Genomic DNA, 20,702 nt, shown 5'->3' with positions numbered 1-20,702 from the left:
CCCGGTTGCAGACAATAGTGAGTCCCTCCTCTCTTAGAAAATAATTTCTCGTAATGGGAGATCCACTGATTTTCTGTCACCATGTTCATCAGTTTAGTTTAGTTTGTTTATTTATATAGCGCAGCCGATCCCTAGGGTAACTGGGCGCTTTATCCTTAGCAGCAATGGTTACTGAAGGTTGCACATACAGAAGACAGCAGAAGATGATACAGTACAATAAATAATGTGAGGGACCAGGTTACAAAATAGTCTGTGAGGAGTGGCAAAGTAAGGTTATAGGGGAACCAGGTTACACATTGGTCTGTCTCAGAAGAAGCATACATTTGATACAAAGATACGAGTGGCATAGTGGCATACCTTTGATACAAGGATACATTTGATACAAGGAAACAAGATTCAGCTAAGTGCAGTTAACAGTCTATTACTGAGTTGTAAGTAGTTCCTTTACCTTGGCTCTGAATGACCAGAACGACGTGTCAGCTTTGATTGTCATTGGTAGTGCGTTCCAGCCTTTTGCTGCTAGCACAGGAAAGCTTGCTCCCAGCCGTTTTCAGTTTGAACCTTGGGATGTTAAGTTGGTGTAGGTATGGGGATCTAGTTGGTCTGGTAGAGTTATGTCTCATAACTTTGTCTGATAAGTAACGTGGGGCTGTCAGATAGAGGCATTTGTATGTAATGACCTGTGCTCGTAATTAAATTCTCTCACGGATAGGGTGCCAGTGAAATTCTTTTCCGACGGTGGACATGTGGGCCTTGCGGAGGAGATTAAGGGAGCATCTGAGGGCATTGTTTTGGAGTATCTGTAGTCTGTTCAGGTTGTGGTTAGTGGAACCAAGGAAGAGTGTGTTACAGTAGTCCAGTTTGGACAATATGAGGGCCCTAGCCGGTGTGAGGCGACTGTTGGTGGATAAGAATGGTTTGCAGGCATTAATACGTTTATTGGTGTAGGCTGCAGATGAGATGGTGGCGTTAATTTGTTTTTTGAGAGAGAGTTGAGTCAAGATACACACCCAGTGTTTTGACTTCTTTTGACACTTTTATAATATTGCCATCAATGGCGAAGGATTGGTATCTGGGGTCAAGTTTGTTGAGACGGGCCTGTGAACCGACGATCAGCAGTTCCGTCTTATCATCGTTTAAGCAGGGGCTATGGGTGGCCATCCATGCTTGGATTTCAAGGTAGATCTCATTTAGTTTTGCAACATAATCCTGATAGCTCCCTGTGAGCGCGATGAGGGCCTGGGTGTTGTCAGCATAGTTTGTGTATGTATCACCCAGGGTGTCCGGTCAAATGGTCGACAGACAAATGGTCGACAGGACAATTGGTCGACACAATTTGGTCGACAGGTCAAATGGTCGAATTTGTTTTTATTTATATATATATTTTTTAGGTTTTCGTTTAGGGAAAAAAAGGTTTTTTTAGCAAAAAAAAGGGGGTTGGGGGACCCCCCCCAAAAAAAATAAAAAATTGTGAAAAAACAAAAACAAAATCGACCAGTTGACCTGTCGACTTTTTGGTGTCGACCAATTGTCCTGTCAACCATTTATTTTCGACCAAATGACCTAGAACCATCACCCAGGTCATCAAGGCGGTCGAAAAGGAGCTTGGTGAAGATATTGTAAAGCCAGATTGTCGCAGACCTAGAAGGTTGTTGTCTTCCAAATGTCGTTTTATTTGGAGGTATGCTACTCTGTCTATTATTTTTAGGAGAAAAGGGACAGTCGTGATGGGCCTGCAGTTCGTAGGTGTATTAGGGTCTAGGTTGGGTTTTTTGAGTAGAGGTAGGACCCATGCCTCTTTGAGGTTGTTTGGGACTGCCACGTTTTTGAACGAGGAGTTGATCAAGGTGATGATTAAGGGGGCTAGGTCTTTGGCCCCATCCTTGATAACTGAGGCAGGACATAGGCCACCTAGACAATTAGATGGATTTAGGTTAGCAATTATGTTAATTACTTCATCCTCTATGACTGGTGGGAAGTGGAAGAGGGGGCAGTCGGGGTGGGGTGGAGCAATGTGTATCGCTAGCGTGGTCTTTGGTAGTAAGGTTGGCTTTTTTAGATTCTATCTTGGCTTGCAGGAGAGCTATTATATTTGTGAGCGCTTGTTGGATGTTGTTGCACAAAGTTTTGTCCTTGATGCAGTCATCGGTAGGGGGCACAGGTGATTCAAATTCTCTTAGGATGGAAAATAACTCTTTTTGTGCCGGATTTGGCATTGTGGATTCTTGTATTAAAAATCTCTTTTTTGGCGTTCGTAATAGCAGCTTTGTAAGTGGTTGCTGTCAAGGAGAATTTTTGGCAGAGCCTTTCTCCAGCTAGATTCAACTGTTCTCTTGAGATTACGAAATGCTTTTAGTTCTGCCGAGAACCATTTGTTCACATGGGCAGTTGGATTGACCTTTATTAATTTAAGTGGTGCTATTTGGTTCAGGATAGTTCCAATGTGTCATTGTAGAGTTTGACTAAGGAGGTAGAATTGGAGTTGGTGATGGTATGAACAGCAGAGGTGATAGGATGTAGTAGTGTTCTGAGATTCTCAATGGTGATACTGCGTTTGTTCCTAGCTAGGGTTTGCAATAGGACTATAGAAGGTATGCTTTTTTGTGTAACTTTAGTTATAGTGAAGGTGATAAGATGGTGGTCTGACCAGGCGCATGGTGTGATGTCAGTCAAGGCAATGTCACAGTTGACGTCAGCAAGCCAGTCCAGAGTTCTGCCTTTAGCATGTGTGGACTGGTTAATGCGTTGTGTCAGACCTAGTTGCGTGATAGTGTCATTAATCAAGGAGGCATTAGCATCATTAGGGTCCTGAAGGCCAAGGGTGAAGTCGTCCAATAAGATAATTGGGGAGCTTGGTTTTCTATTGAATGTCAATAGGTGGGAGATGTCCTCCTCAAAGAATGTGATTGCGCCTGTAGGTCTGTATATACGGTGAAAAGTATAGTTATGGTGATAGTGGGAGTTTAAAGGACAGGAGTTTGACGGATGATATGTCTATATTGGTGATTTCTCTAATATTCAGGTTGGATTCTGCAATGACTGCTAACCCACCCCCTATCCCGGATGTTCTGTCTGCTCTGATAACAGAGTAGTTCTCTGGGATGGCAATTGAGAGTGAAAGTCTGGCAGCGGGATGTAACCAAGTTTCTCTTACTGCAAGGAAGTCCAAATTGTTGGATGTGATCACGTCTGCAATATTAAGAGTATGGACTACTAAAGAGTGTGCCTTGATGAGGACACCTTTGATTGTAGTGGTGGCAGAAGCCACTGAGTCACCAAGCGTGTGATCACATGATGTAGAGGGGCTGAGGTTGTTGTATTTGTCAGTATAAGATGCTGGTGGAGTAGGGGGTGGCAATTTGAGGTCCCCTCAGTGTAAGGCAGGAGTTCTCAAAGGCATATGATTCAGGCTGGTGCAGGATCTTAGTCTAGCATTTCTTGAGTGCAAGGGACATGCAAGGTCAAGACTCATGATTTTGGCCGTGTTCAAGCGGGAGCCAAGTTTTGCGTTTCTCAAATATGTGGAGCATGGGGTAAGAGGAATGGGTGGGGTGGCAAATTTGGAGATCCATTCTGAAGGTAACAGAAGTGGTTGAGGGGGGTGAGTGGCTCCGGAGGGTATAGTGGGAAATGTTTTGTCCTATGTGTTAAGTGGGAGGCTAGATTGTGATATGTTGTGGAATAGAGGGACGAAGGTGGCCATAGTGAGTGGACATCAGGGCAGAGCCTTTCTCCTTGTTTTGGTTATTCAACAATTGCCATATGGATCTTACATCCCTTCTATTCAGCATCATTAGTGTAGCTTCCACATCTTGGTGCAACAGTGTTGCCCTATAGGATGCTAGCCAATTCCTAACTTCTTGCTTTCTCTTTCTAATCAACAAGCAAGAACCTTTGTCCTTTTTTCGCCCCAATGATCCAATCTCGCTATGCAGCACTTGATTTTCCTTGGCAATTGTTTCATCAATATTATGGATGTGGTTTTTCTCTAGGGCCCTTAGTTGTTTTCCTCTTCACTATGAATTCCAGAAGCAGGGGCACATAGTCAACCACAGGCTCACCAGCCTCTAGTTTTTCAAAGTTTACCCAGAGGGCTCTAACATCACATAACCGATTGCACCCCTTAGCTGCTTCAATATCATATTACCATTTTTCTTCCCTTTTCTTCCCATCCCACCTTTTCCATGGAAGTCTTAAGAGAGCATGATTGCTAATCTTTGTGTACATAACTCTCAGCAATGTTCTTTTTTCACTTAGGTAGGAGGATACAAATACATAGTCCAGAATGGAGGAGTGTACCCTGTTTGACTAGGTTACCCCCGGCAGTCGATCTCCCTCACATTACCCATTTAGCATTAGTAGCTCTTTGTCGCTCAATAACTCCAACCACGCTAAGGCTCTCACCTCTCTAATTCCCTTCTGGCCCTCTTCTTCAGCAATCCTCTCCCCCTTGTTGGACAAACAAGAAATATTCAAATCCTCCCCCAGAAACATATACTCAATGTTGTATCGGCTATGGAATTCATCAATAACATCAGTAATGGCCTGCAGGAATATGTTTGTTGCAATCCCCGCAGGATTCCAATAGATGTTTTTAACCACATGCGACCAGTGTTTTATCTGTTTTCAGAAGTTTTAGTATTCAATTAACATGACTCTGACGCAGGTGTTATTCAAGAAGTTCACTCATGCGTGAGTGCTACTTTTGTAACTTCTCCTTGTTCTACAATCAACCGTCAGTTTTGAACTGCTTTCACTCACATGCGAGTGATTCTGCTTGTATACAGTTGCCTGCCTTTGTTCGCGCAAGTGTTCAGAACTCTCACTAACACTCACCTGATTCTGTATTGCTCCCTAAGTGTGCTGCAGGACTTAAACTACGACTGGCTTTGTTGGGGCACACGCCCTTCCTCAGTGAAGGTGTCTTCATTCCTGTCACACAGTCACAGAGCCTGTCTTGCTCCTGGGACCCCTGGCTGTACACCAACTCTCAGCCAGCCATGGCCTCCTGCATGCTTCCTGCTGGTGCAATCTCTGCAGTCAGGTTCACATGTGGAAAGGCAGTCTTCCTTCACGCTCTCCGCTGTGCAACCTCTGCACTTCAGAATTAGGGGGAACAGGACCCTCTCAGGCAGATGGAATCTGTTTGGTCAAAGTCCCGGCGTCCCTTCTTTCCACCCACCCTTCTGCTTGGATTGCCAACAACGTGCTCTCCTTCTACTGTTGCAACTGCGGCGACTACTCCAGTTATTTCTCCATCTAATGGCCTACACCTGTGGGGGGCTTTTAAGCCGCTCTGCTTCCCTCAGGTCTGGGTCATCAAGTTTAACAAGCTGACCACTCCTGAAACATTGTTCTTGAGCCTTCCTCCTCATCCCAGTAGTTTGTTGAAAGGGACTGCAAGTCCCATTATTCCCTAAGTTAGGTTTTCTTGTCAGCTTTCGAATTTTAAATGTAGATTAATTTCTCTCAAATGCATTTAAGGAAAAATCAAAAGAGTTTATTTGGAATGGAGAGGGCAGTCCACTTCAGCCATTATTTACATGTTTCCTTCCACTGGACTTCTGGGAGTAAGGGGGATTTTTAACCTTAGAAGTCTCAAACAGTCTTTCCTTTCATAAGATGTTTAGAGATGTCACACCAGCTTTACCCACATCAAAAGGCTTGATGTGTGGTTCTGCCACATCATACCGACAATAGGCTATTACATCTCTCTGTATCTTTAAAATGTTCTTCCCTTTTAAAGATAAATACTTTGTCTCATCCCACAGGATCTCCTCACCGCCCTGGACCTGGTCTGCTCCCAGGAGATCCTCCTACGCTACACCCCCAGCCAGGGTCAGGATCAGAAGCGTTTGCCTTTTCCTGGCCAGCTACGAGGAGATTTTAGGCAAGGGGGACAGTGAGGGATCCACAGGACTCCTCACAGTAGCACAAGATAATAGAAAGACTGGGTGGAAGAGTAACATTTCTAGCCAGTCACAACATTATTCCTCCAGCGCATAACGCAGGGACGCAAGATATGAAGACACAAGGCTAAATGCTTTTATTTAATTTATTAGCAGTATTTAGTTAAGCACAAACCTTGCCCAAAGGGCTCATAATGGGCTGTTCATCATGATAACAAACATATAATAAATCATGGACATGGAAACCAGTTTAAGAGTACAATAAGATTACAGCTGAGTCACCAAAAAACTATATGAAAACAATAAAAGAGATGGTAAAAAAAGAAACAATTGTAAGTTCTCGACAAAAAGCTAAAGGGATAGCCAGTTTCCAAGTTAAAGGCAGTGAGTTCCAGAAGCTGGCTGCTGCTGTGCACGAGGCCTGCTTTTGGGTCCAGCTCTTTCTCATCCTAGGAATAAATAAGATCAATTGGTTCCTATTGCAGGCAACCCGAGCCTCACCCGGCAGCTGAAGGTTTAAGGTCCAAATAAGTAGGCTGAGTAAGGAGCCATGCTTTACACAGTAAGCAGCCTCATTTGAAAATCATTCTTCACCAAAAGGGTATCAAGCGAAGGGGGTGCAGATTCTCCGACGCAGAGTTGGAGGATTACATTTACTAGATCACATCGGCTAAATCGATGATCAACTAGATAAAAACCATTGTTGTTTGCTGTGATTCACACATAATACTGGGCAGAGCAATGGCAATAGTTGACAGATTGACTAGTCAATGATGGTGGCACAATTTACAGGGCAATGTGGGTATCTTGAGCTTGTTTGATTGTCCAAGCAATCAGCAAGAGAGATGAAGCAGCAAGGAAGTGGGGAGATGGCATAGGTGCCTGCACTGCCCAACACACACTATGAATGGAGCTCTGTCTATCAGCCTCAATTCTTAACTGTATAACATGCACTTGTCAACATTAGCAATCCATTAAAGCAGGTCCTGCAAGCAAACACTGTCATGTATTTTACAAGGAGGGTTATGGACCAGGATTGCTGTATTTCATGCATGATGCATGATGTTAGCGAGCTTCTTGGGTTGAACTGCCACAGTGTATTTCTTTAGCCATCAATCAGTCTTCTCACAGTTCCAATTTATGATAAAGTGTTGTGTATTTTGAATCCTGGAAATAAAAAAACAAAACTTAGTTAAGACTTGTTAGTTTTTATTTTACACAGATGTGTTTTATTACCCATTGATCATGGATCAATTCTGATATCCTGTCTAATGAGATAACTGATGTCACGGGTGACGTCAAAAGCCAAGGTAAGTGGTCCAAGTTAGGTTCTCAATGTCCTACATATTTCTAATGTAGACATGCACAAGCCATATGTCTTAATTATACATCCAGTGCTGGACTCCACAACACACAGAATATGGATTTCATAATAACCAGTGAAATTTCCCAAAACCTTTGACTTGGAGTGATCTCATTTGGTCTGAGGATACGCCCACATATGGAAATAGTTGTGTTTATGTGGGGTCCTTGGTCAACTTTAATGTTCTGGCTTGGACACGAGATTCCAAGCCTTGGAGATCATGACTCTACCGATAGTTCAGGGAAGTGCCACTAACTTCATACGAATAGTTGAGGGCAGCTTTTGAAAAATCAATGTACCACATCTGCCATTATCAACCACACCATACATGCCACCTCAGATTACACTCACTGTGATTTAAAAAATGTTATGAACATAAGAGATTAAATCACCTCTGCCCCGCACGAGTACAAGGATGAGTAGTGGCTAAACCACATACTCAGCCCTCACACTCCTACAAAACAAGAGCCAACACAATCGTAAAGGTTAAGCAGTCACAGGTAAGAGATATACGCCGGTCAAGTGGCACAGCGAGTAGAGCGCTCGCTTTGATAGCGCTATATAAGTGCCAAATTATTAAGTGCCAAATTATACCTCCTTTGCCTTTTGTGGTAACATGGACCAAGGGCAAACTATGCTCTTAAGAGAGGTGTGAATATGAAACAGAAGTAACCTAAACAGCAGTCCATAATAAATTAATGTCCAATCAAGGTTCTATAAAAATATACACACTTCAATTAAACACTTCAATTGAGACAGATAAAAGCTTTACTCAGATATAAAATCCATTAAAACACATACAAACACATACAATAAATAAATATACAATTGCACATCCTCAGCCAATAATACAAAGCAAGCTGCCTGAAGATAAAAATACATAAGAGCACGTTGTCATATAGGTTAAAAACCATCACCTATTAGTGTTAATAACAATCAATGCATTCTTAGTGTAATGAGCTAAGTCTATAAAGAATTTCACATCATCACGATCTAAAATATAATTCATAGTATCCCTGCGTGTCCTTAATCAATTTTTAATGAAAGCAGGCCTTAACTACTGCTTTCTTAAAGTGATCAAAAGTGCACAGTCTACTAAAAAATGCCATATATCTTCAATTTGGCACAACTCGCTGGGACAAACATTTTCTCTAACCTACCAGGGTGTTCTTGATCTTGGTATTTTTAGTCTGGTCATAAGAATAAGTCCTCAGAGTCGAGGGACCTAATCATAAGTACAGCAGAGGGTACACACAAGCATCTTGGCAATGGAGTATAACTCTCCAATGAATTTAAAGATTTGATTCTTTCATGAAGATCATTATACTCCTTTTCTGCTGCTCTCTCCTTAAGGAGACCACTACGCTGACTGCCGGATAATTCGTCCAGCGCCTTTACATCTGCCAACTTCCACACCTTCATTAAATGGATTCTACATTTGTACCAACTCTTTATCACTCCAATATGCAATAAAATAAAATAAAATAAAACTGTACTAGAAAAACAGCTACCCCTGTAAATGAAGACAGTGAAATGTGATTATGGAAGCAGGGAGGGAAAGGCAACAAATTACCAACAATGTTTCAAAGGATATGTTTCTTTTGGGAAAAAGGTGCAAAAGGGACTTAACCAGATACGACAGTCCCAAAAGTTGGCCCAGGGAGACAGAGTCACTTGAAAGTACTGTGAAAAACCTGAGGGTGTTTCACTACTCACTCCCCAGATGGCCAGGGAAGGGCGATCGCTATTGGATCCCGACCCTGGGGGTGGACAAGTGAGGGAGGATCCCCTGGCTAGGTGGTCCTTGAGGAGAGGGGAAGAGACACCAGAATATGATACATTGTATCCCCCATTTTATGACAGTTGTTTACCTCACATTTCCTCTACCTTTTTGGGATACTACAACTCCCATAATTCCCCTCTTTTCCTTGTCAGCCAACTACTGAGACGAGGAAGAGGAAGACTCAGATTAGGAAGATTACCACTAGTAACATGCAATGGCTCTGTCCCACTAATGAGGCCAGGCACGGTCAGGCGCTCAGTCACAATTACACACCCCTGAAACCCATTGACGGCTACCCGGAGTATAAGAGGTGGAGCAGAGAAGACAGAGAAAGTGAGACCGGGTATGAGAAGGAACAGCAAGGGTTGTTGAACACCAGGCTGCGGAGCACGGAAGGCCTAGACGCTGACATATTGCAAGCGAAAGCAAGAGAAAGCAAGGCGAGGGAGTCGTATCTCCAAGAAGCCAAAGAGGGGTCCAGAGGAAAGCCAAGAAGCTGGAGGAATCCTTTCTTTGATGTGCCTGAAGGTTACTCGTTTCCCCAGAGTGACAGGAGTGCCGGGGAAGGTCTGGGAAGGAAAGGGGAGAGGCCCTGACCGCAGATGCAATAGCAGAGAAGAGCGAGTTACAGTCTATCACAGCCGGTGAATTCTTGAATGAAGAGAGAGCCCGATTTGTGAAGACGCGAATGTTAACAAAGTTGCAAGCAAGCCAACGCGTCTGATGGCAGACACAAGAAGAGAACGATATGATTGTTGTTTTTGGAAATACAAAGTAGCAGAGTAGGCCTGCGGAGAAAGAAAGACGAATTATCGAAAGTCTCTGTGAACTGTAATCTCCCTAAGGGATGTTTGAAGCAAGAAACGCTGACTAGAAAATAAGATGTGATCCCAAAAGTGCTTGGTGATGAATAAAGTGAATTTTTAAAGTATGAAGGAAGTGAAAGTGGCAAGATGTATAGTGTCAAAGTGGCCATGCATAGGCCTGAGTAAAGCTATGCAGTTTTGAAAGTCTTCAACGTGAAAGTAAATTGACAACCAAGAAGTTTGACGAAGGGAGTCCCATGACAAATCGAAAGAAGATAAAGTCCTGAAAGGCCTACCCTTGGGTGTGGGAAACCTAAGGGGCCTATGGGGAAAGAATCACCCGAAATATTGTTATATCAGAACTGTGGTACATATTGAACTAATGCTGAGTCAGGCGAGGGAAGCTTGAAAGACTTATGTGAATTCTTTGAACTGTGTCTACTACCCACCTTGAAGGAACTCTTACAGATCCCCATTGAACTAAACTTAGGGAAGGGAGTTGTGAACCAACTCCGTTGCCATTCTGACTTTCTTTTTTGATGCATTTCTCCCACACTTAGTTATTGTAAAGCGTGAGGGCAAGTATAGGTTTCTGACATAGACTTTTTCTTTGTTTGACTGACTGACATGCACTATGTCATTTTACTTTGATGGTTGAGACTACTCCCATTATAGAATTAGGGCCAGCTAGGAAGGACCCCCATTCAAAACTTAAATAAAGGTGTTGAAACTTGTATCTTTGTGTCTGTGTCTAACTTGTGATACCATACATGCCTCGCAGTACCCAATTCCAAGGTTAGGCGGTTCAATCCAGGCTTCAAGCTGTTGCTCTTGCGGGTTGAAACAGATTTGAAGGCATCGAGTTGCGAGGAACCCAGGCAGCAAGTCGGGATCGTTTGGGATCGAGCAGGTGCTCTCTACAGTTTTAAGGTGGCATCTAGTGATGTAAGTCGCCAAGCATCCAGGAATGGTTCGACGATCGAGCATGGTTCGAGACGATGAGTACCACTGGTTCAGGTTGATGAATGACGTCGTATGATATGATATGATAGTTTATTTATATAGCGCTTATACACAATTTGTTTCAAAGCAATGTGATCCAGTGGTCTGGGTCAAGATGCAATGCGAAGTCCTGGTGTTTCAATGTTTGTTTCGGTGGCACAGTGGTTCAAAATCATCTGAATGGTACACTGGTACTAGTGCCAGTTGTGTGATGAGGCTCTGCTGAGGTGATGCAGTGTTGAGCTGGTTTGACAGATGCAAACAATGGTGATTCAAATTTCAAATGAGTGCCAAAGGCAACACTCGCAGGTCACATTGGTTTGATAGTGTTGAATGTGATTTGAAGGTGGCTCAAATCAGTTCAAACATTGAAATTAGGGATCCTGGTGGTTCTGGCTCTCAGGATTTGTGAGTCCAAATCCTGGTGCTCAGGGACAAGATGGTTGCATGTTCTTGCAGCAGCCTGTGTGTCAGCTGCTACCAGGCTTGGATCTGACCAGGACGGTCATCCCTATCTCCTAGCTTTTATGACCCTGCCTTGTCTTGTTGGACCATCATGTTGTCTTTATTCTGCTTTTCTAAATGGCATTCCACCCTTCCTCCATATTCCTGACACTTTAAACTCTCATCATGTAGCCTCCTACCACACTGGCCATCTTTATACTGCTTCTCTTACTACTCCTGATCAGTATTTCTGTAGGTTAGCCATAATGCCTTTTATATTCTCTTTTCCCCATCTTCCTCTCTCTCTCTCTCTCTCTCTCTCGCTATGCCCTCACTTTATCCTCCATAGGGGATTTTCTTTACATTGAAAAACATCTGTTCTAAACACAACATTCAGGCGGATCCAGGAATTTTGGACAAACTCGCAATAAGGCCCAATGCATCACAGGATGCAATGTGACATTGCCTGGTAAGTGTCATGCCGCCGGATGTCAATTTCTCAAGTAAATTTGTTCCGGATAAAACAGGGGTATGGATGAGAATATGTTTGTTGACATTAGTAGACAGTAACCAGACAATCAAATTTGATATGAGGAGATGCACTATGAGCTGGTTTTGAAGTTCCACAATCTTTAGTGGGATCAGGGCGTCAACTGAATTTATGTCTAAAAACATAGACACATACTTGGTGTCATTAGCTCAATGACTGAAATCCTAAACCAAGGACGCAATAGGCGTGCTTGAAAAAAATCAGCATATAACCTTGCAGCGCACCTGAATAAATTGGTCACACTAGGCGTGCTAGCACTGTACACGTTGATCAAACATACTACCGAAATACCAGCAGAGTGATATTATGTGAATTGCAAATCAGCTAGTTATTGGACCAGTAATTACATGCATCATCAAATGACCCTGGAAATGTTAGCATTTACTTATGAACCATCATTTATTTACCTTTGATGGAGCGCTGTGGCAGCAGCTGAACGGAACTACTATGGGTGCAAAATATGCCCCAATTTATTTATGGACCAATATGAGAAGCAGCATGTTTGTCAAAAAAAATCGAAATAATCAAACACCTAATCACCTGGACCGGTTTAATTGATGAGCGTCTTATCATATTGAATGGAAGAACTGAGCACTTGATTGACTATACACAGGTTTGCAAAATCTGTATATCATTAAACGGACATTTAGTCTATTGTAGTACATAAAAGTATTATTCTAGAAATTGGACTTCATAGTAAAATAACCAGTTTAAAGAGTGCTGCACCTAATGCAATTCTGAATGAGAATTGTGACCAGAGATGAACCATTATTCCATTAGGAAAATTATTTTGTATTTGAAGAAACTCCATTGAAAATGTGAATTTTAAAAATAAAGCTCTTCTTATTTTCTGGGCTCTCAGTCGCAATGAGACCGTGGGAAGGTTGGTGCTGTAAAAGTGAAACAGCGATGTCTTTGCTACATGGCAAATATATTTTATATATTATATAAACTATATTATATTATATTATGGCCAAGGGCCACATGTCGTCACTGTATTAAGAAAGGCACTCTTGAAATGGCAACCTTTAGGTTTAAAAACCTGTGCTTTCTACACCAAAGTAGTATTTTAAAAGCCTACAATCTGAATTGGTCCTATTTTGGGATTTAACATGCTGAGTGTTTAAGCGAGGTGGCACCTTGTGGCAATGTGATTCTACATGCTGCGCTGCAACCCCAAACACCCACAAGGCTTTTGTAAGTACAATTCCTTTTCTCTCTGAGCCAAGTTCATTATTTTCATGTTGATTTCTAGTGTTGAATATGTCATATGTATGTGTTTCTTGCTGTGCCATATTGTACGATTATTTTATGAGGAAGCATTCTATCCAACATAAAGCAGATTCTGATGATCTTATATGAATGTTTGCCACCTATTTTCCCAAACTGCATACCAGGCACCAATTTTCACTCATGATTCTCCAATAACGTGTGTATTTCTGGAAACCAAGAATCAGGTGGGTCAGAGCTTCCTGGAATAAATTGGACTAGTTCTAGTGTTAAGAAACATGTCATAGGCTCAACTCTCACTAACATGTGACAAGGATAGAGAGGAGACAAGAGAAAGGCGCTGGTCCCGATCTCAGATCTTATATTGTCCATTTTGTGATATATGGGTAGAACATGATTCATTTAGTTTGACAGCAACATGCATATCACTAATTGACCTTAGAGCTGGGTTTCTCTGAGCAATATTCAGCATTGATGAGTCCCTTTTGTGTTGTGTGATCAGCTTTACCTGGGATTGAAGCAGGTTATCAGGTCTCAGAAATGTCTACAGTGTGGACTTTGGAAACAACAGATCTTGGACGTCCACAGGCTTAGGGGGGCCCGATTCCTCAAGGTTTTTTGGCTTCATGGAACCTGGGAATACATTAAGAATTGACACATACATCAATATGGGCATGATCAATTCAGAGATTAAAAATATGGGTGATAAGGGGAGGCTATGAAATCAAACCTTGGTTTACTGGGTAAGAGATATGTACATTGATAAGCTATGGAGTAAGGTGATTGGGATTCTAAGTGAAACAAGACTGAGTGATCAATAACTATGGAATACATAGGCCCTGGGAACTAATGATACTAATAATAGCAGGGCAACAAAGGGAATTATAGCAACTGGGAGTTACAAAGCACAATATTGCTGAATAATTAATCTGCCAAAATATTTACAACATTTAATTCCACAAATATATGACTTAATCTCAATAAAATAATAATAACGATGATGTCACATTCATACATAGCGCTTCATGGAGCACATCTTCAGCCATGATAATAGTTTAGTTTTACCCAAATTAATGGTTCTCATGCAAAACCCCAATAAGAGATGGCATACAGGCCACAGACATCTCAAGCTAATACCATGGAACTTTACTACTATGAGACATTTCAATGGCATTACATTCAGGAATTGTTATTTCAACTAATTAACATCCCAGCCATAGTTTTTAAGCACCGTGTGGAACACACTAGGGCAGGGAAAAACAAGGATTGAAAAGTGGCAGAAACAGGGTAATGGGGGATCATGTGATAAAAAGGAGGAGAGGGCAAAGGAAAAGGAAAAAGATGAAGAGAAAGAACAATCACCTGACCAGAATCCTCCAGAGCCATCAAGTGTAAACCTCTAGGAAATTCCCGACATCCTCTCAAATTTGTATTTACAGTCCTGCCTCTTGTATTGAATTTTCTGATTTGATGCGAGCGCCCCATCTCCTCCACCCAAACGCCTGTCTACGGACACGCTTTAGTTTTCCACAATTTTTAAATCCCTTTCTTGTCATCCAAAGGCACCCCTCAAGGAACTCTTTCTCCCCAGCCTAACTGTTTTAGTTATTCATCTATACCAAACTTTATCTGTTCTCATGATTCTTTCACACAGTCGACAATTGGGATGTTGATTCTAATAAAGAAACTGCTCTACACCTGGACAGTCACTTAACATATGAGCGAGAGTAGCCTGCGAATAATTGCAAGACCAACACTTGCCATCGGGGAGCAACCCTAATCTGTGCCTTTTTGCAGATGTTTAATAGGCCCTTAGTATAAATCTCTGCCGAATATACCATAAACTATTGTCTATCTACAAACCAAAGACCTGTCTTAGCATTGCTGACCACCTCCCTTCTCAGAAATGTTCACCCCACACCTTAGACCAAAACTGTTATTTGGACCAATCGTCAATCTTCAACAACCCTCTCAACCACATATAAAATGGACAACACTGACACATTTCCCCTTTCTAGTAGGATTGCAAGCTTGGGCTGGTTGCTCAAGAATAAATGTCCTCTGCTCCACACCTGTTCCAAGGCCATCCCTGAAAATCTTGTATCTTGCTCTCTCCCTCCCCAGGAGCTTGTGTTTCCATTTCCGATACTCAAAACTAGGTACGGTGTGAACTTTGTGGGATGTTCTTACCCATGCATCCGAGCCCTACCTCAAAAACTGTACAGTACTGGCATTGAAAACATCATGACGGCCAGAGCTTCCCAGAAACTGCACAGGGAAATGCATGAAGAATAGGCTGCCAATCATTTTTGCCGATGTTATGGGCACAGAAGGGCACTGCCTAAAACCACCATTGGACTACCCACACAGTAGCCTGAAACCATTGGGAAGGCAATGCTGATTGCCAAAAGCAACCTAGAATTGTGGGGAATTCATTTTCTTAAATCCCAAAAATGGTTGCATTACCAGTACTCACCACTATCAGAAAGCCGGCGTTTTAAAACAACACCAGACTTTTTTTTTTTGTGTAAAACTGAATAAATGAACCCAAAGCATGCCAAAGAAAGACTTACTGAGGGGTGGATACAATGTAAAGTTATATTCTGAAGTGACTTGAAGGTTTATAACAAGACTGGCTGAGCTGTGGATTTCAGCAGTTTAAGTAAATTTGAACTGAAAGACACTAAAAAATCTAAATGTTTAAAAGAAATGAGTGACCTACTTTTGAGTGTCACATAGGTTGCAATTGTTTTAATGTCATAGTTTTAAACTTAGAATCAGCATTCTAGATGCATATGTAAAAATGGTTAATTTTATTTGAATGCAGAAAACTGGGTAACTAAAAGTGACATTAGCTGGGGCCCGGCTTAAGGAACTGAATTCTGCCCACCAGCTACCCCCGACAGGAGATGAGACTTGCACAACAGCTGTGTTCCCAGGCCTAGCTGCCCTTTTGCTGCTCCCACCAAAAGGGATATGACACTTCTCTGATTGAATTACCTGGGCTTTGCAGGAAATTGAACAAAGCCCTGTCCTGACTCAGGCAAATGTTTTATTATGGGGCCGTAAAAGTGGCTTCCTCCTGGAAGGAAAGGGGAGGAGCACTGCCTGTGAGAGCAAGCTGGCTTGGCAGAACTGGAAAAACCAGAAATTCAACCTTGTGCTGGGGGGAAACCACACCCCTGTAGCCAGAATATGGTTTTAGAAAAAGATGAATAACTCATAGTACGGACTTGTGAAAATTATTTAAATGATACCATAATTCTTGTGATTTTTCTGCCCACATTTTAAGAGGTTTTTAGAACCGGTGGTATGATCTGGGGGCAAGCTAGCAGTTAAGAGGGTATTACTTAAAATGTATGCATGTTAAAAATCTGACACTTCATCAAGTAATGTCCATACTCCTTGCGCACATGTGTATAAATTTGGGGTAATGTCCGATATTACGAAACCAGTTAAAAAGTGCAAATGTTGCCATTTCTGAATGCAAGCTCCCAGGAAGAGCAGATTTGGACAGGGTATACCTCCTGTGATATGTGATGGGTGCATGTAATTTTAAACAAATGTGTACCTGTGCAAATATGTCTTTTGGGTCAAAATATAGATTGTGTGTAATTTGACAGGGGTGGGTTCTCTGTACCATAAACAGACCTCATCATGATGACACTTCATTTCATTCCCCCAATCAAGGGGAAGAGGATGAAGTGGCCAATGACAAGTGGAGAGGGGTAGAGCCTAGTGATGCTGCACACACACCCATTTTCAAAACACATAAAAGCAGACAGACAGGACAGATAGGGACATTCAATTCCATTTGCTGCGGAGCATGCTGCCGGACCATACCACATCCAGAGATCCAGACTTCAAATCCATCAATCTCCAGAGAAAGCTGTGCAGAAAGATCCAGAAGCAGTGCTGTACCCAGAGAGAGCAGAGCTGACCCAGATCACTGTGAAGTGCAGAGACCAGACCAGAGTCCAGTCTAAAACCTGACCAGATCCGTGGCGAGGCCCATTTATTTCAAAAATATATTGTGAGTACCTAGCAGACTGTGCAGAACCAATCTCTTAGTTAAAATAATATAATTCAATCTATTTTAATCTAAGTAGAACTGCCTCCTAACTGTCACCTGTCATTTGTAAAGCTGTCACCTGTCATTTCTAGTTGCTAGCTGTCACTTGTCACTTTGAACTTTAAAATTTCAAATCCGAAAAACAACCTTCACAAAATCGCTCATATCTCCGTGACCGTTTGTCTTAGAGACTTGCAGTAACTTTCCTCTGAAAGCTGGGAATCTTGGCTTTTCAACGAACCTAAAACCGCATTCCTATTCCATACACTTTTGCCGCAATCGTGAAAAACGCACTCGCGAATTTGCCGCGATTTTCAAATTTCTCCACGTGTGAAAACAGCAGTTCTTGCTTTCCTTGCTAAAATTTCGTTTGCCTCTTAAGAACCATCCCTGAATCATTGCTAGAGTGAGCCTGGACTAATATTAACTTGATACCACTCACCCTGAACCTCAAGAGGGAATTAAAAGCATTTTAGCATATTTTCCACTTCATTGCCAGCACATATAAAAGCATTTTGGGCCTGTGTTTCGAACTTCTGTAGTCTAAGCTTGCTGGGGTGAACTGAATTACATTTGATTGCATTTCTGAGAACTGTGTGCTTTCCTTCCATTTCCTTGCATTGCATAAAGGGGGGAGGGGATTGCCAGAGAAAAGTGATTACATTGTTTTGTTGAAATCATATTGAGTATTTTCTGTATTGCATTTTCATTCAACATTACATCCATCTGAACTTATATAAAGCATTCTCTACCACCTTATTCTTCTGTTCCTATTCACAAGTGTGCTAGTGCCAGACTATCCATTATTGATTACTGCTCAGATTCAGTGTGATATTCAATTATTAAATTATTATAAAGTGTGATATATATATCTATTGTTTAAATTATCAAATAAACCTTTTAACTTGCAAAACAGAACTACTTCTTGGCTCAGTGGGGTCAGGGGGATTCCAAGAGAGGGGTGTTATATAGGGGTAGTCATCCAGAACGCATGAACTGGACATAAAGATATATCAATAAGGGTTTCCATTCAGTATCCCAGACTAGGCATTGACTTAGCTGTAGTGTTGAATTGAATCCTCTTACAAATTGGGGGCTCGTGCCGGACGTTTGGATTAGATCTATCACTTGTGCAGATTAATACAGCGTGCCAGCTGACCAGATACACATATCCGGTCGGAGCACACGCTGTGTTACGCTGTAAAGCACTCCTCAAAGGAACGCTCTAAGGAAAAGGTCTGTTTTGCAAAAATATAATATAAACTTCTGTAAGTCAGGAAGGAACTCAAATTCCAGAATGACGACCTTGATAGACATGAAAATAGCCAGAGAGCACTTCTTACATAAGTTATTTGTGAGAGGTGAGTGGACTCACCAGGACCGCATGGTCTGGTTGCAGGCCATCATGCAACAGGTCACGGAACAGGGTCAGATATATGGAGAGATCAGGGTCCCTTACATGTGGCCCTGAGTGAACTATACTGTAACGCTCACCTGATTCCCGCAGAGGCGCCGGTCTTGACTGGGTGAATGCCGTATCTTCAAAGGTGATGTGTAACACAAGGTTGGCTCTTTGGGCTGGACCTCTGTGCACTGTATGTCTGACTCGAAGAGTAAGATGTCTGCAGATAGAAAATATGGGATTAATGAACTGGGGTTATTGGGTGCCTCTCTCCACTTCCCTTTCTCTTCTCCTGTAGAACCCCAAAGGTTAACGCCCTCACCTTAGGTAAGTGAACGCCGAGCTCTCCATCTGCCTCGGGGCAGGGTGCCGTAGCCAGTTTCTTCACTGGATAAGGGTGCAGGCCTCTTGACCTCAGAGGACTGCTGTCCGTCGTTAACTGCACGAACGGTAAGTTCTGGGCACTTCAAATGTCTTAAAATATCTTTTGTAATGATATCCCTTGTTTTGCAGGGTTCCGGCAGGATCGAACCCGCGTGAGGAATAGAAGCGCCTGGAAGCACGTAAGTAAGCGCTTGTAGCCTGCTTCACGATGCGCACTAACTGTCCCTTTTATCTTGCAGGTACAAGTTCGGAGCTTTAGAGAAGCTGAAGGGTGCTGGAATACCCACTGGATTCGGCGTGGGAAGGAGTAATGGCACGTAAGTAATAAAGTTGCCCAATGTCTTTAAACGCACCTTCTTTTGTCTTTCAGATGCGGGATGCAGCGCCGAAGGCCTCCGGAGCGTGCGAAGAGCTTGTAAGCTTTTGTCTTTCAGATGCCGGAATGCAGTGCGAAGACCTCCGGAGCATGCAAAGAGTAGGTAAGCCTTTGTCTTTCAGATGCCGGAATGCAGCGCGAGGCGTTGGTGACAGCCGATGGACCAGGTAAGAGATGCGCTGCCACTGAAGACCGTAGTGCTAACCTGTTCTTTCTTTGTCTTTACAGGTGCTGCTGAAGACTGGATTCCAGGATGGTAAGCCTTTGTTCCCTTAGGCCCAGGATCAGAAGCAGAAGACACAATGAGCGTTCTGCTGCAGAGAATTCAGAATAACGCAAAGCAAGATTCATCCATCGGGTGTGGTTTAAATAGCCTCCTGTAGTGCTTAGGTGTCTCCTTCCACAGCCACGCCTAGGTAAGAAAAGAGTTCCTGCTTTCCAGAAGAGTTCCAGTGTTCTGAACCTAGGGAGTGGCTCCTGCCCCACCCAACAGGAAAAGTAGTCCCAAACAGAAGAGGATCAGGGGTTCAACCGGCAGGTAAGTAAGCAGCATGGTCTGCTGCAGGTAAGTCCACCCAAGCATTATGAGCCCGGCGCTTCCAGCGCTGGGACTGGGCATCTTTATGAGCCTGGTGCCACTGGCGCCAGGACAGGGTCCAAAAGGTCCCAATTGGGACTGGCTGGCACTCGGAACCGGGGTTATGGGTCTGCTTCCAAGGGAGTCGGGCAAGTCCTGATCTTTTGGAAGCAGAGATCATGACAGCACCCCCCCTCAAGGCCCCTCCCAAACCGGGCTTCTCCGGGGGTTTGGGCTTGTTAGGAAATGTTCGATGAAATCTTTTGATTAGACGAGGCGCGTGGACATATTCTGCAGGTTCCCAGGATCTTTCTTGGGGACCGTAGCCTTTCTAGTCAATCAGGTAAAATAGTTTAGATTTGGAGATCTTGGAATCCAGGATGCTTTTGACTTCAAACTCGAGTTCTCCATCAACTAGAATAGGGTTTGGAGATGTAGTTAATCGGGTTTGAGGTTGCAAGGGTTTTAATAGAGAGACGTGGAAGACCGGATGTATCTTCATGTGAGGGGGCAAGTCCAACTTGACCGCTACTGGATTTACTATGGTAGTGATGGAATAGGGACCAAGGTATCTTGGGTTGAATGTGCGTGGTCCTTTTAGAGGTAGTTATTTGGTGGATAACCAGACTTGATCTCCTACTTGATATTGGGGGGCTTCCTTCCGATGTTGGTCTGCTCCTTTCTTGTATTGTTCTTTAGCCCTTTGAAGGTGGGAAACGGCTTCCTTAAAGGCTTGGGTGATTGTAGAATGCAGGTGGTCTACTGCTGGTGTTCCAAGATCTTGGAGTGGATCCAACTCCGAGG

The 20,702-nt window shown here is 42.9% G+C and overlaps 1 protein-coding gene across 2 annotated transcripts in view; it reads right to left on the bottom strand.

Annotated features, from left to right (window-relative positions):
• Positions 1–6,041: 6,041 nt before the first annotated feature.
• The window catches only part of LOC138528636 (transient receptor potential cation channel subfamily M member 2-like), a 1,006,635-nt gene continuing 991,974 nt past the window's right edge, over positions 6,042–20,702 (bottom strand). The window contains exons 24-25 of one of the 2 annotated variants that reach the window (XM_069640452.1): positions 13,596–13,720; positions 6,042–7,076 (exon numbers count right to left, since the gene is read on the bottom strand). In XM_069640452.1, the coding sequence (XP_069496553.1) occupies positions 13,632–13,720 (89 nt within the window). In that variant the 3' untranslated portion in view covers positions 6,042–7,076; positions 13,596–13,631. The remainder of the gene's footprint in view (positions 7,077–13,595; positions 13,721–20,702) is intronic. The other variant, XM_069640453.1, reaches the window with a different exon arrangement.

This window comes from Ambystoma mexicanum, chromosome 7q, assembly GCF_040938575.1.
Source record: "Ambystoma mexicanum isolate Mex_15411 chromosome 7q, UKY_AmexF1_1, whole genome shotgun sequence".
Taxonomy (NCBI): domain Eukaryota; kingdom Metazoa; phylum Chordata; class Amphibia; order Caudata; family Ambystomatidae; genus Ambystoma; species Ambystoma mexicanum.
Note: the sequence above shows the minus strand (reverse complement) of the source record. Positions and strands in the feature narration are given on the sequence as shown.